We start from the raw sequence: 20,593 nt of genomic DNA, 5'->3' as shown, positions 1-20,593 counted from the left end.
CGTAGGTACATTTGAAGATTCATCTGTTAGGGCCTGCTTGGTTAGAACCACGGAATGGGAATGACATTGGGATTGATAAAGTGGAGAATGAGAATGGATATGATTGATAGAAGTGTGCTGTTTGGTTGGTATTAGGAAATCATTACCATTGCCATAGATGGTGTTTGATTTGTTAATGAAAGAATCAATATATATGTTACCTATATTTTATTTACTTTTCAACATGAAATGTATATGTTACCTATACAAATTATTCATTAGATGAAATACATATTTTCGAAATAATTATTTTCGAACATTATGCACGTCGACAACTTCTATCATAACCTCAAAAATGACACCAGTTTCAAAACCTAGAGCATACAAAGATCATATCATAACCTCAAAATAAGAACAACAGCACTGCATTTGAAATGAAACGCCTAGCTTCAAAAAAATCAAAGTTTGAGAATCCAACTTCATAAGGAATGTCATCGGCACTTGAAGTTATGCGACTCATATACTGGATTTTGTCTAAAATAGACCTTCTGAGATCAACTGAAGTTGCTGAATCCAAAAGATCAACGTCTGTATCAGTTGATTGTGGTGTGTTGCAATTTCCCACCAAACCAACCTGCAGCCTTCCGACTGAAAGCAAGCACATTGTAGACGAAATATGGTCTTAGCTCTCAATCTCAATGTTCATGGGAGTAGTAAACATATATATATATATACAAAGGAGTTCAAAGTGAGAAAAAATGATAAATTTTGTAGCACCTGAACTCTCATTGAGGCTCCCAATTGAGCAACTGTCATTTGAAAATGAAGCCTCCAGAATAGATATTGGGCTAAGCTGACTACTTTCCATTTCAAGAATTGAAGCAGGACGAGTTTTAACGTTGTCCTGATGGAAAATGAAATCAAATGTCAGAGGAATCAAACCGAGCAACCACCATAGCATGAGGAACTCCGAGCAATTTAATTTTAGCAATAATAAAAGTCAGTTACTATAAAATCTAACATGTAAAATATATGAAAATTTTCAAATTTCTTTCCTTCTCAAATCATGCTTATCATCATCAACACCAAGTCATGAGGCTCAACTATTTTGTGCTTACTTCATATAGTAACTCAGTCATAGCACTGACCATGTAACATGCTAAACATTTTATATACTTGCTAGGGGAAACAATATTGCCGATGATATGTATCTAGATTTTAGATTAAAGAGTCTAAAATGGGAGACAAAAGGGGGTGTGCTAGATATAATCCTATTGGTTGAGAGCTAGATATGCTCTAGTCAAGTTGCATTCAAACTACAAGCACTTCATAATTAAAATAAATGGTGGTGGATGCCATAAGGACATTGCATTTCACCTGTTTTTGTGAAGTAGGAAAACTAGATGAGCCTAAGGAGGAAGACATGACATTTTTCTTGGAGCAGGCGCTAATCTGTTTATGTTCATTCTGTCCAGATATAAAAGCAGCTCCCAGATCTTAGAGACAAGGAAAAGACATTGCAGCCCCAATCAATTACCAGCTCAGCAGAGCTCCCTCATTCTCTTTCCTGCACCATCTGAAAGCCAACAAACAACAACTTCCACACATAATATATGCCAACAATAACTTCATCAAAATAAAACAGAATCTAAATCAGCAAGTGCTAAAGTTACAGCATTGATATAAGTTTTGGTCTAGCTGATGCCTAAATATTACAAAATATTTTTACCGACATACAATATAACTAGGTTAACACAATATTGCATGCGTCTAACTACAATATTACAACTTCAAAAATACCGAATGCAATTCAAAATAACCTAGTTATTTAACATCAACAAAAAAAACATGAATCCACACATGTTTCATGGAATAGAAGATGGATAGATAAATCCAAGCACATAGGATCTTCGCAAATGGCTTGGCAAGGCAAACATAACTTCAACCTTGGCAGGGTCATTGAAACAAATTTCAGCAGCCCTACCAACATCCATTGGAGATATGCTAATATTAAGTAGTTCAGCAATAACCTCCTGCATTTTTTCACCACCTATGCATTCTGGCTTGGACTCTGCAATCAAAGCATTTGTAATAGTACCATATTGTGTTGCCATTTGATCGCAAATGACCTCAAACTTATTAGTAAAGTTGTCCAATCTCGAGTCAATGGTTTGTTGGGGTGTTGCTGCTTTCTTTTTCTTGTAAAAACTTTCCCTTCTTGGTGAAAGTTTTTTTCTCTTTTTCGATCCATTGTTACATGACGAACTCGAAGGTGAGCCTTGTGATAGGATGTCCAAAACAGGTTCATCTTCATTGTCCGAGGAAGAACTCACATTCAAATTCTTTTGCCAATTAGCATCCATGCTTGCGTCAACCACATCTTCAGCACTAAGTCCCGTGGCTCCGTCCTTTCCCCACACAATGTCCAGTTTGCGCAAATATGGAAATTTAAAATCCCTCAATCCAGCAGCATTAGGGTGAGTCTACACAAAAGAATACAAATAGAGGTACAAAATAAAAAATAATATTTTTGAAAATGTACTGCCATTATGAGAAATAATCACTATAGTACTATCTTAAAAAATGATCGATGCATACAAAGCACTTACCAGACACCATTCATCGAACCATTGCTTTTCACAGTTAATCTTGTGCTCCACGTCATCCCACTGACACCCACTTTGCATACACATTTCAGAGAGGGGATTGTACTTGGTTTTAAGATATTTGATCTTGGATTCAATATGAGGAATAACTGCTTTATTGAAACTTGGAATCTTACCCAATACCATTTTGTGTATTTGAATCATATAACCATTTTTAAAACCAGTATCTACCTTCCATAAAGGATCGGAAGCCAGTTCTATGAGAGCGTCAACCAACACTTCCACCTCCTCATCCGTCCAATATTGTTTGTTTTTCCCTCTTCCACGTGCAATTGATGGAGTAATTGTAGTCATCCTAACAAAAAAGATGACAGTGTAAGAGGTATGAAATGAATATCATATTGGCATAAAAGAACTTTTTTAACATTAGTAATGACTGATGGATAAATCTTATAATGTCGAGTATACATATAAAACAAAATACCACATAATATAGCAATATATGAATCTTATAATGTCGAGTAGAACTGGTACCATTCAAATACATATATAAAATCAGAACACGCAATTGTTATAACATTCTTACAAAATAGAACTCAATCACTAACATTGCCACTAGGTCTAGTAGACCATGTGTTATACATATTGGTTGCCATATTATTTCTAAATGATGACCACTCATTACTTGGATTAATTTGCGTAATATACTCTACTTCTTCATTGTCACTTCCCCCATCAGATTCCTCTTTCTCATCTGCTATAAGTGACTCTTGTGGATCAAAGCTCATAAACTTGCGAATCAAATTATGCATAAGACAACATGCCATGATAATCCGAATTTGGGTTTGAATGAAGAAAAATGATGGTGATGCAAGAATCTTCCATCTCCCTTTTAACAACCCAAAACATCTTTCTATAACATTCCTAGCCTTGGAATGCTTCATGTTGAAGTATTCCTCTGGTGTCTCCGGTCGATGCCCATCAAATTCTTTTAGGTGATATCGTTGTCCTCGATATGGGACAAGAAATCCATTTGCATTGCAATATCCAGAGTCAACCAAGTAATAACAACCTTCATTGTTGAATATAAATGAAATTGTTAGTAACATTAAAAAATAAAAATAAAATTTATAGTATACATTACAACGCAAATGTACCTCGAGGGACCCTTAGACCATGCGGTCTTGATATCGCATCTTGAAGCACACGACCATCATGTGCTGATCCCTCCCAACCAGGTAATACATATATGAATTGCATGTTTGGGCAACAAACACCTAATACATTAGTTGAAATACACCATTTTCTAGTGCGAAAACGAGGTTTATCTTCTGTAGGAGGTGTAACTTTAATTAATGTTCCATCTAACGCTCCTAAGCATCCCTACAAAGTTAACAATTATACGATTAACACTTATTATAAAAAAAACATGTATTAAAGTTGATGTTAGATGTAAAAAGTACCTGAAAACATTTCCACTTCTCATCTTGACAATCCTGAGTAATAGGTTCTGACTTCTTGAGCAAAATAGGATATAATTTTAAAATTGCATTAAGAACTTGATGAAATTGCCGACTCACTGTTTCTGTACTACGGTAAAAAAGTAGACTAATTGTTCTACTTTTTTTGTGATGAGCCAAGGTATATATGAACATTGCTACAACCTCCTCTATGGATGTGTTCTTAGTGGGTTTTAGTCCTCCAATGTTTGCTACCATATCACACAATATCCTAAAGGTTGCTCTATCCATGCGAAGTTGACTAATGCAAGCAGAATCACAATCCATTGTCAATCTACACATCCATCTCATTCGATTGACTCTTTTTTCTTCTTTTGTTTTGATATGACGAACATTATATCGAAGGTATGAACAAATGAGTACATAATATAGAGCAAATAACAAGACCAGCATATTGTTGGTTGTTTGTTGAAGCAATAATAGTTTCTTTAGTTTTCGCCGTTGTTCGATAATAGGAAGCCGAGCCATTTGATCTACATAAAAAAATTCAGCAAGTAATTGTAACTTCTGGATTGGAAGGTAGGGCAAGCATCATTAGTAACAAGCAAATTGGTTACCATTTTCAAAACAAGAAACAAATCATGGGCATCATATATTGCTAGCAATTGCCAAAAAAGATGACATGGAAGAACATTCATATGTGTGGAAAACAAATGCATTCTGAGCAGCATGTGTGGAACAACATTCATATCAGTAGCTGGTTAGTTGCATGCTCACATAATAGTACAAAGAAAATAAATGACAAGGCAACTAGATAGAAAAGATTGAGAAAAAATAAAAATACCTAAAGATGACTTGAAAGAAGAACAAAAATCAGAACTTGGTGAGGAACATAGTAGAAAAAAAATCAAGGAAGAACTTGGTGAGGAAGATAGCAGAACTTGGTGAGGAAGATAGCAGAACTTGGTGAGGAAGATGACAAGGCAACTTGCTCAGTTTTGTGGGGGAAAAAAAAATCAAGATCGCAGAACTAAAATTAGAACTTGGTGAGGAAGATGACAAGGCAACTTGCTCAGTTTTGTGGGGAACAAAAAATCAAGATCGCAGAACAAAAATCAGAACAAAATCAAGATCGCAAAAAAAAAAAAGGGCAGAGCTATGGCGAGAACTTGGTGAGGAAGATAGCTCACCTGGCGAGGAACTGCGTCGAGGAGAGGGAAGAGTCACGACGAGGTCACGGAGAAGGAAGATTCGTGACGAGGTTGACGTCGAGGAAAAAACCTAACGTCAAGGAAAGGGAAGAGCTATGGCGAGAACTTGGTGAGGAATGCCAACGCGTCACGGAGAGGACTCGGATTCACGGTGAGGACAACGTCGAGGAGAGGGAAGAGTTGTGGCGAGAACTGGTCGGGACGAGCTGTGGCGATTTGGACGGGAGAAGAAAAGAAATAGGGCAGATGGAGGGAAAGCACGCGCGCTAAATCGGGATCGGGAATGAATAGTAGTGTTTTTTCATTCCCCCCAATTTGCTAGGGATTGGAGAAAACCCATAGACTAGTATATAAAATTTACTGTTTAGGAAACAATCCCACTCACCAAACATACCAATTGATTCCCATACTCTTTCCTTTGGTTAACTCCCTCTAACCAAGCAAGCCCTTAATATCATTTACCTACACTATGTCGTGATTGTGATTTTCAACTCTGGACAGTCACTAATACTTTGATAACTCTATTCTCTAACTGAGAGCATTTGTCTAGTACTTTGATATCTCTAGTGGCTTCCTAATTCTTGAGCGTTTATTCTACACCTCAGTGTCTTCCTTGAAAGTAACAAGAGGTAAAGTGACTAATGCTCTATTCACTAGTAGACAACATCTCTCTGGTCTCTTTCCGATGTTATAAGACCAACCTTTCGGCGTCTTCCTAAATGTAACACTATCTATTCCATAAAAATGTTAGTTATCTAGTATTGTATTGATTTAAACACTTAATTTTCTACTAAAAAAATTCTACTTCATCGTTGCCACTACTACTTTAATTTCTTGTTACAATAAAATCATGATAAAACTTTCAGAGGAAAATTAGGTGTGATGATTTGCACAAACTTCAATATAAAAAAATATTTGTAAGATATATATGGTCTATGAATGATTTACATGTTTTTTGGAGGGGGCATGGTGTCAACAACAAAAAGGAAGACAATCGTGGAGGTCGTGGTGTGTCAACATCTTTTGATGCGTTAGCATTGCGTGAGTGCTGACACCATTGGTCCATAGTTAGTGAGAAAGGAGGATAGTGAAATGTGTTGGTTTATTGGTTAAGGAGACAGGAGAGGGCACGATGACTCTATAGTCTTTCCTCTAATTAAGAACCACAAAAAGATTGAAGTTGGCTCTAATATACCATGATAAAATTTGATTGCAGAATAATGAAATCAATATACTTCTCTTTTGTAGAGATGTAATATGATGATAATGAAAGTTAACATAAATATAAAAATGATACATAGATGGCATTAATCAAGAAGTGTCAAAGTTCTTAATGTGTATCTCTAATATTATTAATAATGAATCAAGATATAGAATGATTAATATTGTAATCTTTGGAGAAAAAGATATAGATACTAAAGTTGGTTCATATAATAATTTTATTTTGTTCTATCTATTAGTGCAATTGTGTCCTTAATTATTAGGATTGATCATGTAATTTTAATATTTGAGTAAAAATTTAAATTAGGATCCGATTTATTGTATCTATTATATTGTAGATACACATGGAAATTTAGCGTGGCCAAGGGTGATGATGACTTTTGAGGTTTATTAAGATTAAAAAAAAAAGATGGAATGGAACATCTTAGGAATCATTGATGAAGTGCATTGGAGTGTAACTGAGTCAGAGAAGATGAACTAGGTAGGCAAAGTGAAAAAGATGACACACAATGCGATGAGAGCTAAGTTCAACTAAGGAACAAGTAGATGAGAAACAACATTCTAGAAAAGAAGCTACAAGGTAAACAACTTTTTTTTGTAATCTACAATGTAAGTATACATTAGTCCATATGTAATATATACATCTGGTTGACTAAAAGTCAACTAGAGTTATATCCCTCCAAAGCCAAATTGATGTATAATTATACTCACATAGGACAACTATACCTAGTCACTCTATATGAGTGTCAACTACCCACTGCTTAAACAAGATCTGGATATCAGGATATAAAAAATCATAATCTTTTGTGCTCGAGTTTTTGTCTCATGAATAACACATGGCTTTGGGAGAGAGTAGACTCAAAGACCACTTGGTTACTTGTTATCCAAACTTGATAAACTGTGCAGGCTAAGGATTCTTTTTACTCAATTCTGTTATGTAGTTCCTCTCGCATCTTTATGCATCCATTTTTTGCCTTCTTTAGTGTCGACATAGTATGATTGATTAACATCCATTACTTGATACGCTCTCATGTATTTTCTGTATCGACATTCAAACAATAGTTGTTCCAACACCTCCAATTCATTGCTATACAAGTCACATTGACCATCAATTTCTAGGTAAGGAATTCTACCTTTTGTTAATATGATGTAGATGAATTGAGGGGGCCCAAGGTAATTAGGGAGAAGGACAAGGGTTTTTTTTCATTCTACTATTTAGATCTTTAAGAGGGGAGAAGTCCTTCGTGTTTTGGTCTGCCGCCACATGCACAGGGTAGGGAGGGCGCCGCATTCGTCACTGACAGCTCCTCTTGTCGGCAGCACACGCCGATGCCGCTAAGGCCGCATGCATAGCCTTCTGTCGCACGCACATCGCCGTGAGGGGGATTTCCTCGTGTCTTCTCTGCCGCCTCACACAAGGGGGGTTGGGTGTCTTCTCCACCGGCTGCTTCTGATGCTGGCCACCACTCCCCTCTTTCTTCTCCACGCGGAAGCCACAGTCATCTTCTTCTCGCTGCCTTCTCCATCAGCAGGCTCACGCACGCTGCCACGTGCGGGTAGCCCTCTCTCCTCCTCTCGTCGACAGCTACTCTCGCCGACAGCCCTAGCGAGCAGCCCAGCGCTGATGCCATCTCTAGAGTTGAGGTCGCCGCCGCCACCATCCACATGTCGATAGCTCCCTTTCCCTCTCCTCTCGCTGGTAGCTTAAATGAACAACCCAGCGCCAACATAGCCTCTAGAGGGAGGCCATCACCGCCATCTCCAGCGGTAGCCACTGGCTGACCCACGACCTCGACCAACGTCACAGTGTCACTACCGCTGCGATAGCCCCATCTCCAGATCCGATCTCCAATCGTCTAGTGCCCTTATCCTTAGGTCGGATGCAAATCCAACCCCCGATCCACGTCGTCATGTGCTATTAATAAAATCCAACCTCCCCTGAGCTACAGCCGTAGTGCACCTCGCTATTGTGTTCCAGCCTTCGCTCCATTGTTGTGTTTCGGCCTGTGTGCCGATGTCATATCTCGCCCTACGTGCCGATCTCATATCCCGACTTACATGTCGATGTCATATTTCGGCCTGTGTGTGTTAGTATTAGCCCTAATACCAATTATGAGATGATTGTAAAGGGCTCCTTTTGTATCATATTTCATTATTAATAAAGACAAAGTTGGTTATTATATTTACTTCAATTCAGTGCTAAATGAATAAGTATAATAATATCCTAGAGTAGGAGGTTCTAATCTACAATATATCAATTGGTTGAATTGATAGTGAGATATTGCAGATATACATGAACACTACTCTTAACTATTCCTAGCTAAGCATTAATATGTGATCCGGTAGTAAGAGCAGGGGACCCCGTCATGGGAAGTCAACGCCACGTGGAAGACATAGTGGTAGTCGTTCGTCCGGAAAGGGATGGGTCCGATCGGACGTCCGACCGGCCGATGGAATCGAATGCCCGGAGAGGGATAGGTCCGATCGGCTTGCCGACCGGACGATATACAGCTGATGGTTAAAGGCGCCCTGTCGAAAGCAGAGTTCCGGCGCTTAGGGGAAAAGGTCGTGGGCTGAGTGGACCCCACGCTCGGCCAAAGCCATAAGGTAACACTGCTAATAGTCCCCATAAAGCATGTGATGGAGAATCTCCCCAAGTAAACCACCGCATATGTCCGGCCGGATGTTGAGGGAGTTGTTCGCCCGGACGCTAGATCTGCAGCAAAGGGGAAAAGGACAAGGGAGGTCTTTTTCTGACAGCAGGTATGTTTTACGTGTAAGCCATGCTCCAAATCTTGTGACAGGGGATTCTGTTGTCCCATCGAGGACATGCTTTGACTGTAGCGGTATGGGTCAGGTGAGCTTTCTGACAACTGCATACCGAGGAAAGGACAGAGGACACATATGCACCTCGGTATGCGTGCCCTAACCCTTCACAACTCTATATAAAGAGCCTCAGACTTCGCCGGAGGTACGCATTATGAGACTTTGTAAGCCACCTTTTTCATCGTTGCTTACCTGACTTGAGCGTCGGAGGGTCGCCGCCGAGAACCCCTTTCCCGGCTCGACTTCTGTGCAGGTTCGCCGGAGCTTCGTTCTAGCAGTTGAAGAGCCACGTCAGTAGTCGAAGAGCGCTCCGTGCCCAGCGTTCATTGATTCAGCCTTCTGACAGGATCAACTGCCGAAACAAAATGTAAACATGTATTAGAACCTATCACAGGGCTCCCGCTACACCTAAGTGTCAGCTAGAGCCCTAGAGCCAATCATTTGATGATTGTATTATGGACTTGTTGTATCATATTTTAAATAAATAAAGGCATTAGTTTTTGGTTATTATACTTACTTGTATTGGTGCCAAATAAACTAAGTATAATAACGTCCTTGAGTAGAAGGTTCTTACCTATATCAATCGGTTAGCTGAACCGATAGTGAGATGATATAGGGAACACTACTCTTAATCATTCCTAGTCGAGTATTAACATTCAGGGACAATGTTAATGCAATAAGACTAGCATGTAGGTCAACTCGATGACTTGATCTCACAAGTCATGGATATAGAGATATCAAGTTGACACATGGGTATGCATTAGAGAATGTATACTGAATGACCCACTATGAGAAAGTATCATGGATCGTTATATGAGTGTCATATACTTTCTCATGTGACTATTAGTATGACTACTAGTCCTTGGACCTGAAGTCACCATGGATCCCTACATAAGGAGTTATGTACTTTGGTTTCGTCAAACGTCACCCATAACTGGGTGGACTATAAAGGCGATTACTGGGTATGTAATGAATTATGCAGAGGGATGTGAGTGATGTAGATGGAATATATCCCTCCTATATGACGGGAGAGACATCTGTATTCTTGATAGAGTGAGACCACGAAGTGCATGACCATGCCTAAATGAGTCAATATGAGATATTGAGCTCATTTGTTTTAGTGAGTCTACTTGGAGTTCAAGATTTAGATTGATCAGAGGATGACACGGTCTATGCCTCACATTGATCAATCTAGATGTCTAGGATAGAAGGACACTTGTCATATATTGTGAGGAGTCACAAGGTGATGTTGGATCTCAACATTCTTGTAACTTGGGTAGCAATGATGTATTGCTAGATGCCGCTCATTGCTTATGTTTCTAAAGGAGTTTAGAAACATTGTCAACGTTACAAGAACCTATTGTGTCACACACAAAAAACAAGTGGATGGAGATTATGTTCATATGATGAACTAATTGGATTAGGTTCATATGATGCACCAAAGATTGGATTCGGATTAATTCAAATTAGACTTATTGAGTTAGACTCAATTAGATTCAATTGTTGAATGAGTCTAATTTAAATTTGATTCATTGAGTCAATTTATATTAATGAATTGAGATTCATTAAATTAAAAATTGACTTGAATCAAAGGTTGGATTTAACTCAACAAGGAAGAAAATTGGTCAATTTTTACTTGACCAAATGGAAGTAAGTTGATACATCAAGTTTGACTTGATGTATTGCCACATCATGAAGGTTGACTCATCCTACATGGCATGACTAATCTTGCCACATCATCTCCACCTTATTATGGTGTGCCACCTCATGGAGGTTACACATCCCATTCACTTAATGTGGCCGGCCACATTAAATGAGGGGGTTACAAGATGTGGCCGGCCACACTAATGCTTGTGGAGAGGTTTTGTTTTGTGGCATTGATGTGTGTTTATTGTTGTATCTTCTTCCTTGGGTTCTTCCTCCTCCTTTGCTACTGTTTCCGTGGGTTTCAAGTAAGGAAGAAGAAAGGTGAGTGAATCTAATCCAAGAAGAAAGGTTAGTGAAAGTCACATAGAGTTTTTAGAGGAGTGTGTTCTCTTCTTTTCCTTTCTTCATCTTCCAATCCTATCCGAGAGCATCAAGAAATGCTAGCACACTTGTGGTGTTCTCTTCTCCATCCTTGAGTGTTATAGAACACTTCTTGTTCGTGTGGATACTACTAGAGGTGTGTACGTTTGAACACACTCGAGATCCGGTGCACCTTGGACGAGCGAGATTCGCAAAAAGGCACGCAACAAGGGTAACCTTTTAAACATGTAGATCTAAGTGTATATCTAGTTAGTAAACTCGTACGTGTAAAATTTTGTCTATACTCTTCGCACGGATCCGTTGGCTAGGGAGTTTCGGGGTTTCCGCGACGCGAAAAAGCGGTTTTCGCGGCCCGAAAAACTCAACAGTGGTATCAGAGCCACGTGCGAAGACATGTACGAATTTATTTTGTATTTTTATGAAAAATATAGTTTCTGTGAATTTTTGTAATTTCATGAATTTTATAGTTTTAAAGGGTATTTTTCTCGTAGATGCGGAGCACAAGTGTTTAGACACTTGTGGGCTTCGACTACCGAGAAGATTTTTCCGTAACGGCAATGTTTCGACCCAAAACCTTTTGGGACAGCGGGCTAAGGCGCTGTAGGATCGCTTAGGAGCAACTCGCGATGGTTAGATCACGGGTAGGGGTACTGCCCCTAACTCCACAAGGGGATTTGTACCGCAATTGCGCCCGAAATCGCTAATCGGGACCGCCGGGAAAAATTTACTCATAAAATTGTAAAAATTATAAAAAATTACATTAAATTATAAAAAAATATATAATTTAGAATTATATATTATTTTTGTGATAGTCATGGCCCAAAAGACCCAATATGATTGGATTTGTGTTGTAATTTATAATACGGCCTGCGTGCCGTCATGTGTTTGTGTGTGCTGTATTTGATACGCGACCTGCGCGTCGTGCCTCCCTATTTATATTCTGGTTGTAAATTAGATTTAGACTCGAATGTAACTCGAGTTTCAAAATTGTAATGTAAATTTTGAAGCGGTGGAAGGTCCACTCAAGACGGAGTTACGAGGAAGGCGCGAGCAACACAAGGTGGTCAAAAGGAAGGCACTTGAGAAGCTGTTGACCTTAGGTTGACCATCCGATCTTCTCATTGGCTTAAGAAGATCGTAGTAGGGCCATGACATAATCACAAAATTATTTAATTAATTGCTTATGTGTGTATGTGATGCATGCTAGTAAAATAGTAATTAATTAGTGCCTAACGATTAGATTAGATCTAAATCGTGCACAAGATGCACCCTTACGATTAGATTAGATCTACATCGTGTACAAGATGTACCCTATCGATTAGATTAGATCTATATCGAGTATATGATACAACATCGACATTTAGATTAGATCTAAATCACGACAACTCAAAATGCCTGCCGTGCTGTGATATCTACTACTACCTCGTTCACATGTCGTTGTTGAATCTGCCAAAGCAGAGCAACACATATTATCTTGGTAGGGTACGGAGGGACAATCTTGGTCCCGCCTATCAACGTATGGGTGAGTACAACTCAATTAGATTGAGTAACTAGTTAACTCAATTGGATCGAGTACAACTATAGGCATTCTTCCAACGGTTGGAAAGATAGGACATAGATCCCATTTATATTAATTCTTGGGCGTATTAGCCAAAGCTAACTCAAGTTTTAATATAACCGTCGATAATGATCCTATAAATAAGAGTTGCATAGAGATGTAATTGGTAAATCGTTACCTACCGATCATACTAAATCTTGGGCGTATTAGCCAAAGCTAACTCAAGGGTTAGTATGATGTGGATCTTGTCCCACATGAATTATAAAATTCAGTGGGAGCATCATTTAGTTAAAGACCTAATTAAATGATTTAAAAAGAATATAATATTTATTTTCTGTATTTTTCTATTGTAGAATTGCCATGACGTCAAACACGAACATCTTCTCTCTGCGTTCTGTCCTTAAGAAGGACAAACTCAACGGAGCAAATTTCCTGGACTGGTACAGGAATATGAGAATAGTTCTTACTCAGGAACGTAAACTGTACGTTCTGGAGCAGCCCATTCCGGAGGCACCTCCTACCACTGCCACGCGAGCTGACAAAGATGCTTATAAGAAACATCAAGATGACGCATTAGATGTGTCCTGTCTTATGCTCGCGACCATGAACTCTGAGCTTCAGAAGCAACATGAGTTGATGAGTGCTTATGATATGGTTGAACATCTTTGTCACCTATATCAAGGACAAGCAAGGCATTGGAAGAGGAACTCCAAAGAATACCTGGAAGATCTTAAGAAGAAGAGAAATAAGATTTCTACTTCAGGTATACATGTTATAGAAGTCAACCTCTCTATTTCTTCATCGTGGGTATTAGATACCGGATGTGTTTCACACATTTGTACTAATGTACAAGCGCTGAGAAATAGCAGGGCATTGACGAAGGGTGAGATAGACCTACGAGTAGGCAATGGAGCACGGGTTGCTGCTGTTGCTGTAGGAACTTATCATCTATCTCTGCCCTCTGGGCTTGTACTAGAATTAGATGATTGTTGTTATGTGCTTGCATTAACTAAGAACATTATATCAGTTTCTTGTTTGGACAAGAAATATTTCTCGTTTACAATAAAGAACAAATGTTGTTCCGTCTATTCAAACGATATGTTCTATTGTAGTGCACCTCTGATAAACGGACTCTATATTCTAGATCTTGAAAGCCCTATTTATAACATAAATACCAAGAGGTTCAAGTCAAATGACCTGAACCAAACCTATCTCTGGCACTATCGCTTAGGTCATATAAATGACAAGCACTTATCCCAGCTCCATAAGGATGGTTTGCTGGACTCATTTAATTTTGAATCTTATGAGACGTGCGAGTCATGCCTACTAGGTAAGATGACCAAGACATCCTTTAGTGGGCACAGCGAAAGAGCGTCTGATTTGTTAGGACTTATACATAATGATGTATGTGGCCCTTTCAATGTCGCGACTAGAGGCGGTTATAGGTACTTCATCACATTTACTAATGACTTCAGTAGATATGGTTATGTGTACTTGATGACACATAAGTCTGAATCCTTTGAAAAGTTCAAAGAATTCAAGAATGAAGTACAGAACCAGCTTGGCAAGAGTATTAAGATACTTCGATCAGATCGAGGTGGAGAATACCTTAGCCATGAGTTTCGTGACTATCTAGCTGAGTGTGAGATTCTATCCCAACTCACTCCTCCTGGAACACCACAGTGGAATGGTGTATCCGAAAGGAGGAATTGTACCTTATTAGATATGGTACGGTCTATGATGAGTCACACAGATCTTCCGACATTCCTTTGAGGCTATGCTCTAGACACGGCAACTTTTATACTCAACCGAGTTCCATCCAAGGCCGTGATAAAGACACCAAATAGGATATGGATTGGGAGAGATGCCCAAGTGTCTTTCATGAGGATTTGGGGATGTGAGGCCTATGTTAGACGTCAAGTCTCAGATAAATTAGGACCCAAATCCGACAAGTGCTACTTTATAGGATATCCCAAGGAAACTAAGGGATATTACTTCTACATTCCCAGTCAGCACAAGATAGTTGTGGAAAAGACTGGAGTCTTTCTAGAAAGGGACTTTGTTTCTAGAAAGACTAGTGGGAGTACATTCGATCTTGAAGAAGTTCAAGATGCGGATCCTAGCACTGAAGCCACGATGGAAGTTGAACTGGAACCACAAAGTGTTGTGGATGATGTTGTTCCACAAAGAGTTGAGGAACAACAACCAGTTCAAGTAGACATACCTCTTCGCAGGTCTGATAGGGTACGTCGTCAGCCTGAGTGATACTCATTTCTCTTGTCTGACCATGATGACGTTGTGCTCATAGAGGATGTGCCTATCACCTATCAGGAAGCTGTGATGAGACCAGATTCTGAGAAATGGCCAGAAGCCATGAGATCCGGAATAAAATCCATGTACACCAACCAAGTATGGACTATGGTTGATCCACCTGAAGGGGTAAAACCCATAGGGTGTAAGTGAGTCTTTAAGAGAGACTGACATGGATGGACTTATCTATAAGGGTCGCTTGGTAGCTAAAGGTTTCAAGCAGATTCATGTTATTGACTATGATGAAATATTTTCACCAGTAGCTATGTTTAAGTCCATTCGGATCATGCTTGCTATTGCAGCTTACCACGATTACGAGATCTGGCAGATGGATGTCCAAACCGCGTTTCTGAATGGAAACCTACTCGAGGATGTGTACATGACACAACCTGAGGGTTTTGTAGATCCAAAGCATACTAGCAGAGTATGCAAGCTACATAGGTCCATTTATGGACTAAAGCAAGCTTCTCGGAGCTGGAATCTTCGATTAGATGATGCAATAAAATAGTTTGGTTTCATCAAGAATAAAGATGAACCTTGTGTCTACAAGAAGGTTGTAGGAGACATAGTTGTCTACCTCATATTGTATGTGGATGACATACTGCTCATTGGGAAAGACATCCCTTTGCTACAGTCTGTCAAGACTTGGCTAGGGACATGTTTCTCAATGAAGGACTTAGGTGAAGCATCCCGCATTCTAGGGATACAGATCTATAGAGATAGATCTAAGAGATTGCTTGGCCTAAGTCAGAGTACATATATTGACAAAGTACTCCTTCGGTTTGCCATGCAGAACTCCAAGAAGGGATTTCTACCGATGTCACATGGCGTGAGTCTTTCAAAGACTCAGGGCTCATCTTCTAGAGAGGAGAGAGACCGCATGGATTAGATCCCTTATGCTTCAGCCATAGGATCTATCATGTACTCCATGCTATGTACTCGACCTGATGTCTCGTATGCTTTGAGCATGACGAGCAGATACCAGTCAGATCCAGGTGAAAGTCACTGGATAGCGGTCAAGAATATTTTTAAGTACTTAAGAGGGACTAAAGAATATTTCTTGATATATGGAGGCGATGATGAGCTAGCTGTAAAGGGTTACAGTGATGCTAGCTTCCAGACTGACCAGGATGATTATCGATCGTAGTCAGGGTTCGTGTTTTGCATAAATGGTGGTGCTGTGAGCTGGAAGAGTTCAAAGCAGGACACAGTAGCTGATTCTACGACAGAGGCCGAGTATATTGCTGCATCAGAGGCAGCAAAGGAGGCATATTGGATTTGCAAGTTCGTCACTGAACTTGGGGTGGTTCCTAGCATTGCTGACCCTATTGAGCTCTATTGTGACAACAATGGAGCTATAGCACAGGCGAAGGAACCTCGCTCACACCAGCGGACCAAACACATACTACGGCTCTTCCATCTCATTCGAGAGATTATCGAGAGAGGAGATGTGAAGATTTGCAGAGTACCCACAGAGGCTAATATCGTAGATCCCTTGACCAAGGCTTTAGCACAGAGGAAGCATGATGGTCACACTAGGTCATTGGGGCTTAGAGCCTACACTGATTGGCACTAGTGCTAGTGGGAGATTGTTAGCTAGAGCCCTAGAGCCAATCATTTGATGATTGTATTATGGACTTGTTGTATCATATTCTATATAAATAAAGGCATTTGGTTTTTGGTTATTATACTTACTTATATTGGTGCTAAATAAACTAAGTATAATAACGTCCTTGAGTAGAAGGTTCTTACCTATATCAATCGGTTAGCTGAACTGATAGTGAGATGATATAGGGAACACTACTCTTAATCATTCCTAGTTGAGTATTAACATTCAGGGACAATGTTAATGCAATAAGACTAGCATGTAGGTCAACTCGATGACTTGATCTCACAAGTCATGGATATAAAGATATCAAGTTGACACATGGTTATGCATTAGAGAATGTATACTGAATGACCCGCCATGAGAAAGTATCATGAATCGTTATATGAGTGTCATATACTTTCTCATGTGGCTATTAGTATGACTACTAGTCCTTGGACCTAAAGTCACCATGGATCCCTACATAAGGAGTTATGTACTTTGATTTCGTCAAACGTCACCCGTAACTGGGTGGACTATAAAGGCGATTACTGGGTATGTAACGAATTATGCAGAGGGATGTGAGTGATGTAGATGGGATCTATCCCTCCTATATGACGGGAAAGACATCGGTATTCTTGATAGAGTGAGACCACGAAGTGCATGGCCATGCCCAAATGAGTCAATATGAGATATTGAGCTCATTTGTTTTAGTGAGTCTACTTGGAGTTCAATATTTAGATTGATCAGAGAATGACACGGTCTATGCCTCACATTGATCAATCTAGATGTCTAGGATAGAAGGACACTTGTCATATATTGTGAGGAGTCACAATTAGTAGTCACAAGGTGATGTTGGATCTCAACATTCTTGTAACTTGGGTAGCAATGATGTATTGCTAGATGCCGCTCATTGCTTATGTTTCTAAAGGAGTTTAGAAACATTGCCAACGTTACAAGAACCTATTGGGTCACACACAAAGAACAAGTGGATGGAGATTAAGTTCATATGATGAACCAATTGGATTAGGTTCATATGATGCACCAAAGATTGGATTCGGATTAATTCAAATTAGACTTATTGAGTTAGACTCAATTAGATTCAATTGTTGAATGAGTCTAATTTAAATTTGATTCATTGAGTCAATTTATATTAATGAATTGAGATTGATTAAATTAAAAATTGACTTGAATCAAAGGTTGGATTTAACTCAACAAGGAAGAAAATTGGTCAATTTTGACTTGACCAAATGGAAGTTGAAACATCTAGTTTGACTTGATGTATTGCCACATCATGAAGGTTGACTCATCCTACATGGCATGACTATTGCCACATCATTTCCACCTTATTATGGTGTGCCACCTCATGGAGGTTACACATCCCATTCACTTAATGTGGCTGGCCACATTAAATGAGGGGGTTACAAGATGTGGCCGGCCACACTAATGCTTGTGGAGAGGTTTTGTTTTGTGGCATTGATGTGTGTTTATTGTTGTATCTTCTTCCTTGGGTTCTTCCTCCTCCTTTGCTACTGTTGCCGTGGGTTTCATGCAAGGAAGAAGAAAGGTGAGTGAATCTAATCCAAGAAGAAAGGTTAGTGAAAGTCACATAGAGTTTTTAGAGGAGTGTGTTCTCTTCTTTTCCTTTCTTCATCTTCCGATCCTATCCGAGAGCATCAAGAAGTGCTAGCACACTTGTGGTGTTCTCTTCTCCATCCTTAAGTGTTAGAGAACACTTCTTGTTCGTGTGGATACTACTAGAGGTGTGTACGTTTGAACACACTCGAGATCCGGCGCACCTTGGACGAGCGGGATTCGCAAAAAGGCACGCAACAAGGGTAACCTTCTAAACATGTAGATCTAAGTGTAGATCTAGTTAGCAAACTCGTACATGTAAAATTTTGTTCTATACTCTTCGCACGGATCCGTTGGCTAGGGAGTTTCGGGGTTTCCGCGACGCGAAAAAGCGATTTTCGCGGCCCGAAAAACCCAACACTAAGCTCCCCAATGAGCTAGGATTTTCCCATAGGGATTTTTAAGAACCTATCACAAGGCTCTCCCTACGCAAAGGCACTAAAGGTAGGTTTCCCAAACTAAACTTACTTCTCCCCCTTTGCCTAACATTCAAAAAGCTAGCTCTCCAATAATATCACAATTGTTGAAAACTTATCATCCAAACTGACCCTAAACTTATGTATTTCTCTCCCATGGATCTCATACATCTAAACGAGTTGACCTGGTCAAGAACAACGCTGAAAACACTTTCAGGCTGGAATCAATCGACTGCCCCCAAGTACTAGTCGACTGATCCCTTCGTCACAACCTTACAGAAGCATTCTATGGTCGAAAAATACTATTACCAGTCGACTGATAACTGCACCAGTCGACTGGTATCCTTTTCCAGCCTTTTTTAATATTTCTGACCCGATTTCAGAAATACACCAAAAATTCTACAAACCTCCAAAAATCCCTAAATTTTGTGGAGAGGTCTATTTTACCCATTTCTATTTGGAAAAAATACATTACAAAATGTATCTATCACCAATCCCAAGATTGACACAAAATATAAAACTATCTAAATGGTTCAATTGAACCTTGACTTAAAGTCCTAGTTTTGGCTTCCTCTTAATGTATTTACTTATACTAAATCACAATACATCCCTAGCATTGGTTTATATGACATCTACACATCCAAAACTAATTATCATGCAATATGACCCCAATGTCATATTTCCTTGCATGAAAAACAACCCAATGTGTACCAATTTCCTAGGTTTGAGACTCAAGTCAGTCTACAAACCATTTGACATACTCCATGTCTCCTCTAGACTCCCAAGTAAAACCCACTTGAGACTCATTTGCCATGGGTCCTAACTTGACTCTTTGAGCTCCCCCTAGAGCTTTTAACCTTGGTCACCTCCCTAGGTGACTCATCTACAATTGCTAGGCCACATCGGTGCACCTTCGGTGACACTTGGCCTACAAACCTAACCTTTTTAATCTTGGACACCTTGTCCTTAGTTAATTTCTTCTTACCATTAAATGACTTTCCCTTGCCATTTATTGGCTTCTCCTTACTATAGTCATATGCAATCCTAGCATAAGACTTTCCCTTAGTCTTAGAGACACTAGATCTATATCCCAAACCCGATCTATCATTGTTGGATCTTTGACTACCCAATACCATATTCAACCCTCTAGATCCAACAGTGAATCTAGCTAGGGTTTTCTCCAATTGATCAAGCTTTGCCTTCAAAGCTTGATTTTCCCTTTCTAGGTTACTAACCCTAGAATTAACATGTCCTCCTTGGACATTCCTAGACCTACCCATTCTAGGCATGTGTCTCCCCTTCTTGGGATTAATGCCTTGGTTTTCCTTAGGTCTACCATTTCTAAATTTATCATGCATAGGTCTCCTAGGATTATCTCTAACATTTACCCTATTCCTATCATGATATCTAAATCTGAAATTTTGCATGGGTAAACTATGATTAACAAAATCATTTCTCCTAGCATGCATGGAAGAATGAAAATTTGAATTATGTTTCAAGTTAGGGTATACCTCCCTTACCCTTGAAGCTCCCCCTTGATTTGAGCTCTTCTTCATCTTCTCCCATTTCTTTAAATGTGTAAGCTTCTTGATTTTCCTCTTCTTGGGGCATTTGGTGTGGTAGTGTCCCTTCTCCCCACACATGAAGCATCTAATGCATATTCTCCTCCTCTGGGCTTCTTCTTTCCTACAACTCAAATTAGATTATAAAGGAATTGAATTGAGTTTAGGAGTTACCTCTTTCTTACCCAGTGGACAC

At 39.5% G+C, this 20,593-nt stretch overlaps 1 protein-coding gene across 2 annotated transcripts; it reads right to left on the bottom strand.

Annotated features, from left to right (window-relative positions):
- Positions 1 to 756: 756 nt before the first annotated feature.
- LOC121984341 lies at positions 757 to 5,544 on the bottom strand. 2 transcript variants are annotated; one of them, XM_042537231.1, is made up of 4 exons: positions 5,236 to 5,544; positions 2,589 to 2,940; positions 1,357 to 2,462; positions 757 to 883 (listed from the first exon to the last, which is right to left on the bottom strand). In XM_042537231.1, the coding sequence occupies exons 2-3, from the start codon at positions 2,937 to 2,939 to the stop codon at positions 1,845 to 1,847; spliced, it is 969 nt and encodes a 322-aa protein (XP_042393165.1). In that variant the 5' UTR covers position 2,940; positions 5,236 to 5,544; the 3' UTR covers positions 757 to 883; positions 1,357 to 1,844. The 2 variants fall into 2 exon arrangements, 1 of the variants encoding a protein (XP_042393165.1); XR_006112856.1 differs by lacking the exons at positions 757 to 883; positions 1,357 to 2,462; positions 2,589 to 2,940 and adding exons at positions 3,096 to 3,968; positions 4,049 to 4,578.
- Positions 5,545 to 20,593: the final 15,049 nt, after the last annotated feature.

This window comes from Zingiber officinale, chromosome 5B (assembly GCF_018446385.1).
Source record: "Zingiber officinale cultivar Zhangliang chromosome 5B, Zo_v1.1, whole genome shotgun sequence".
Lineage (NCBI taxonomy): Eukaryota > Viridiplantae > Streptophyta > Magnoliopsida > Zingiberales > Zingiberaceae > Zingiber > Zingiber officinale.
The sequence above is the reverse complement of the archived record's forward strand: the minus strand, read 5'-3'. Positions and strand labels throughout refer to the sequence as shown.

What these genes read in the sequence shown, in the direction of transcription:
- LOC121984341 (XM_042537231.1), bottom strand. Translation starts at nt 2,939, where the DNA reads ATGACTACAATTACTCCATCAATTGCACGTGGAAGAGGGAAAAACAAA. An exon ending in GGTTCGATGAATGGTGTCTG is followed by an intron (nt 2,463 to 2,588) that starts GTAAGTGCTTTG and finishes TCTTTTGTGTAG; the next exon opens with ACTCACCCTAATGCTGCTGG.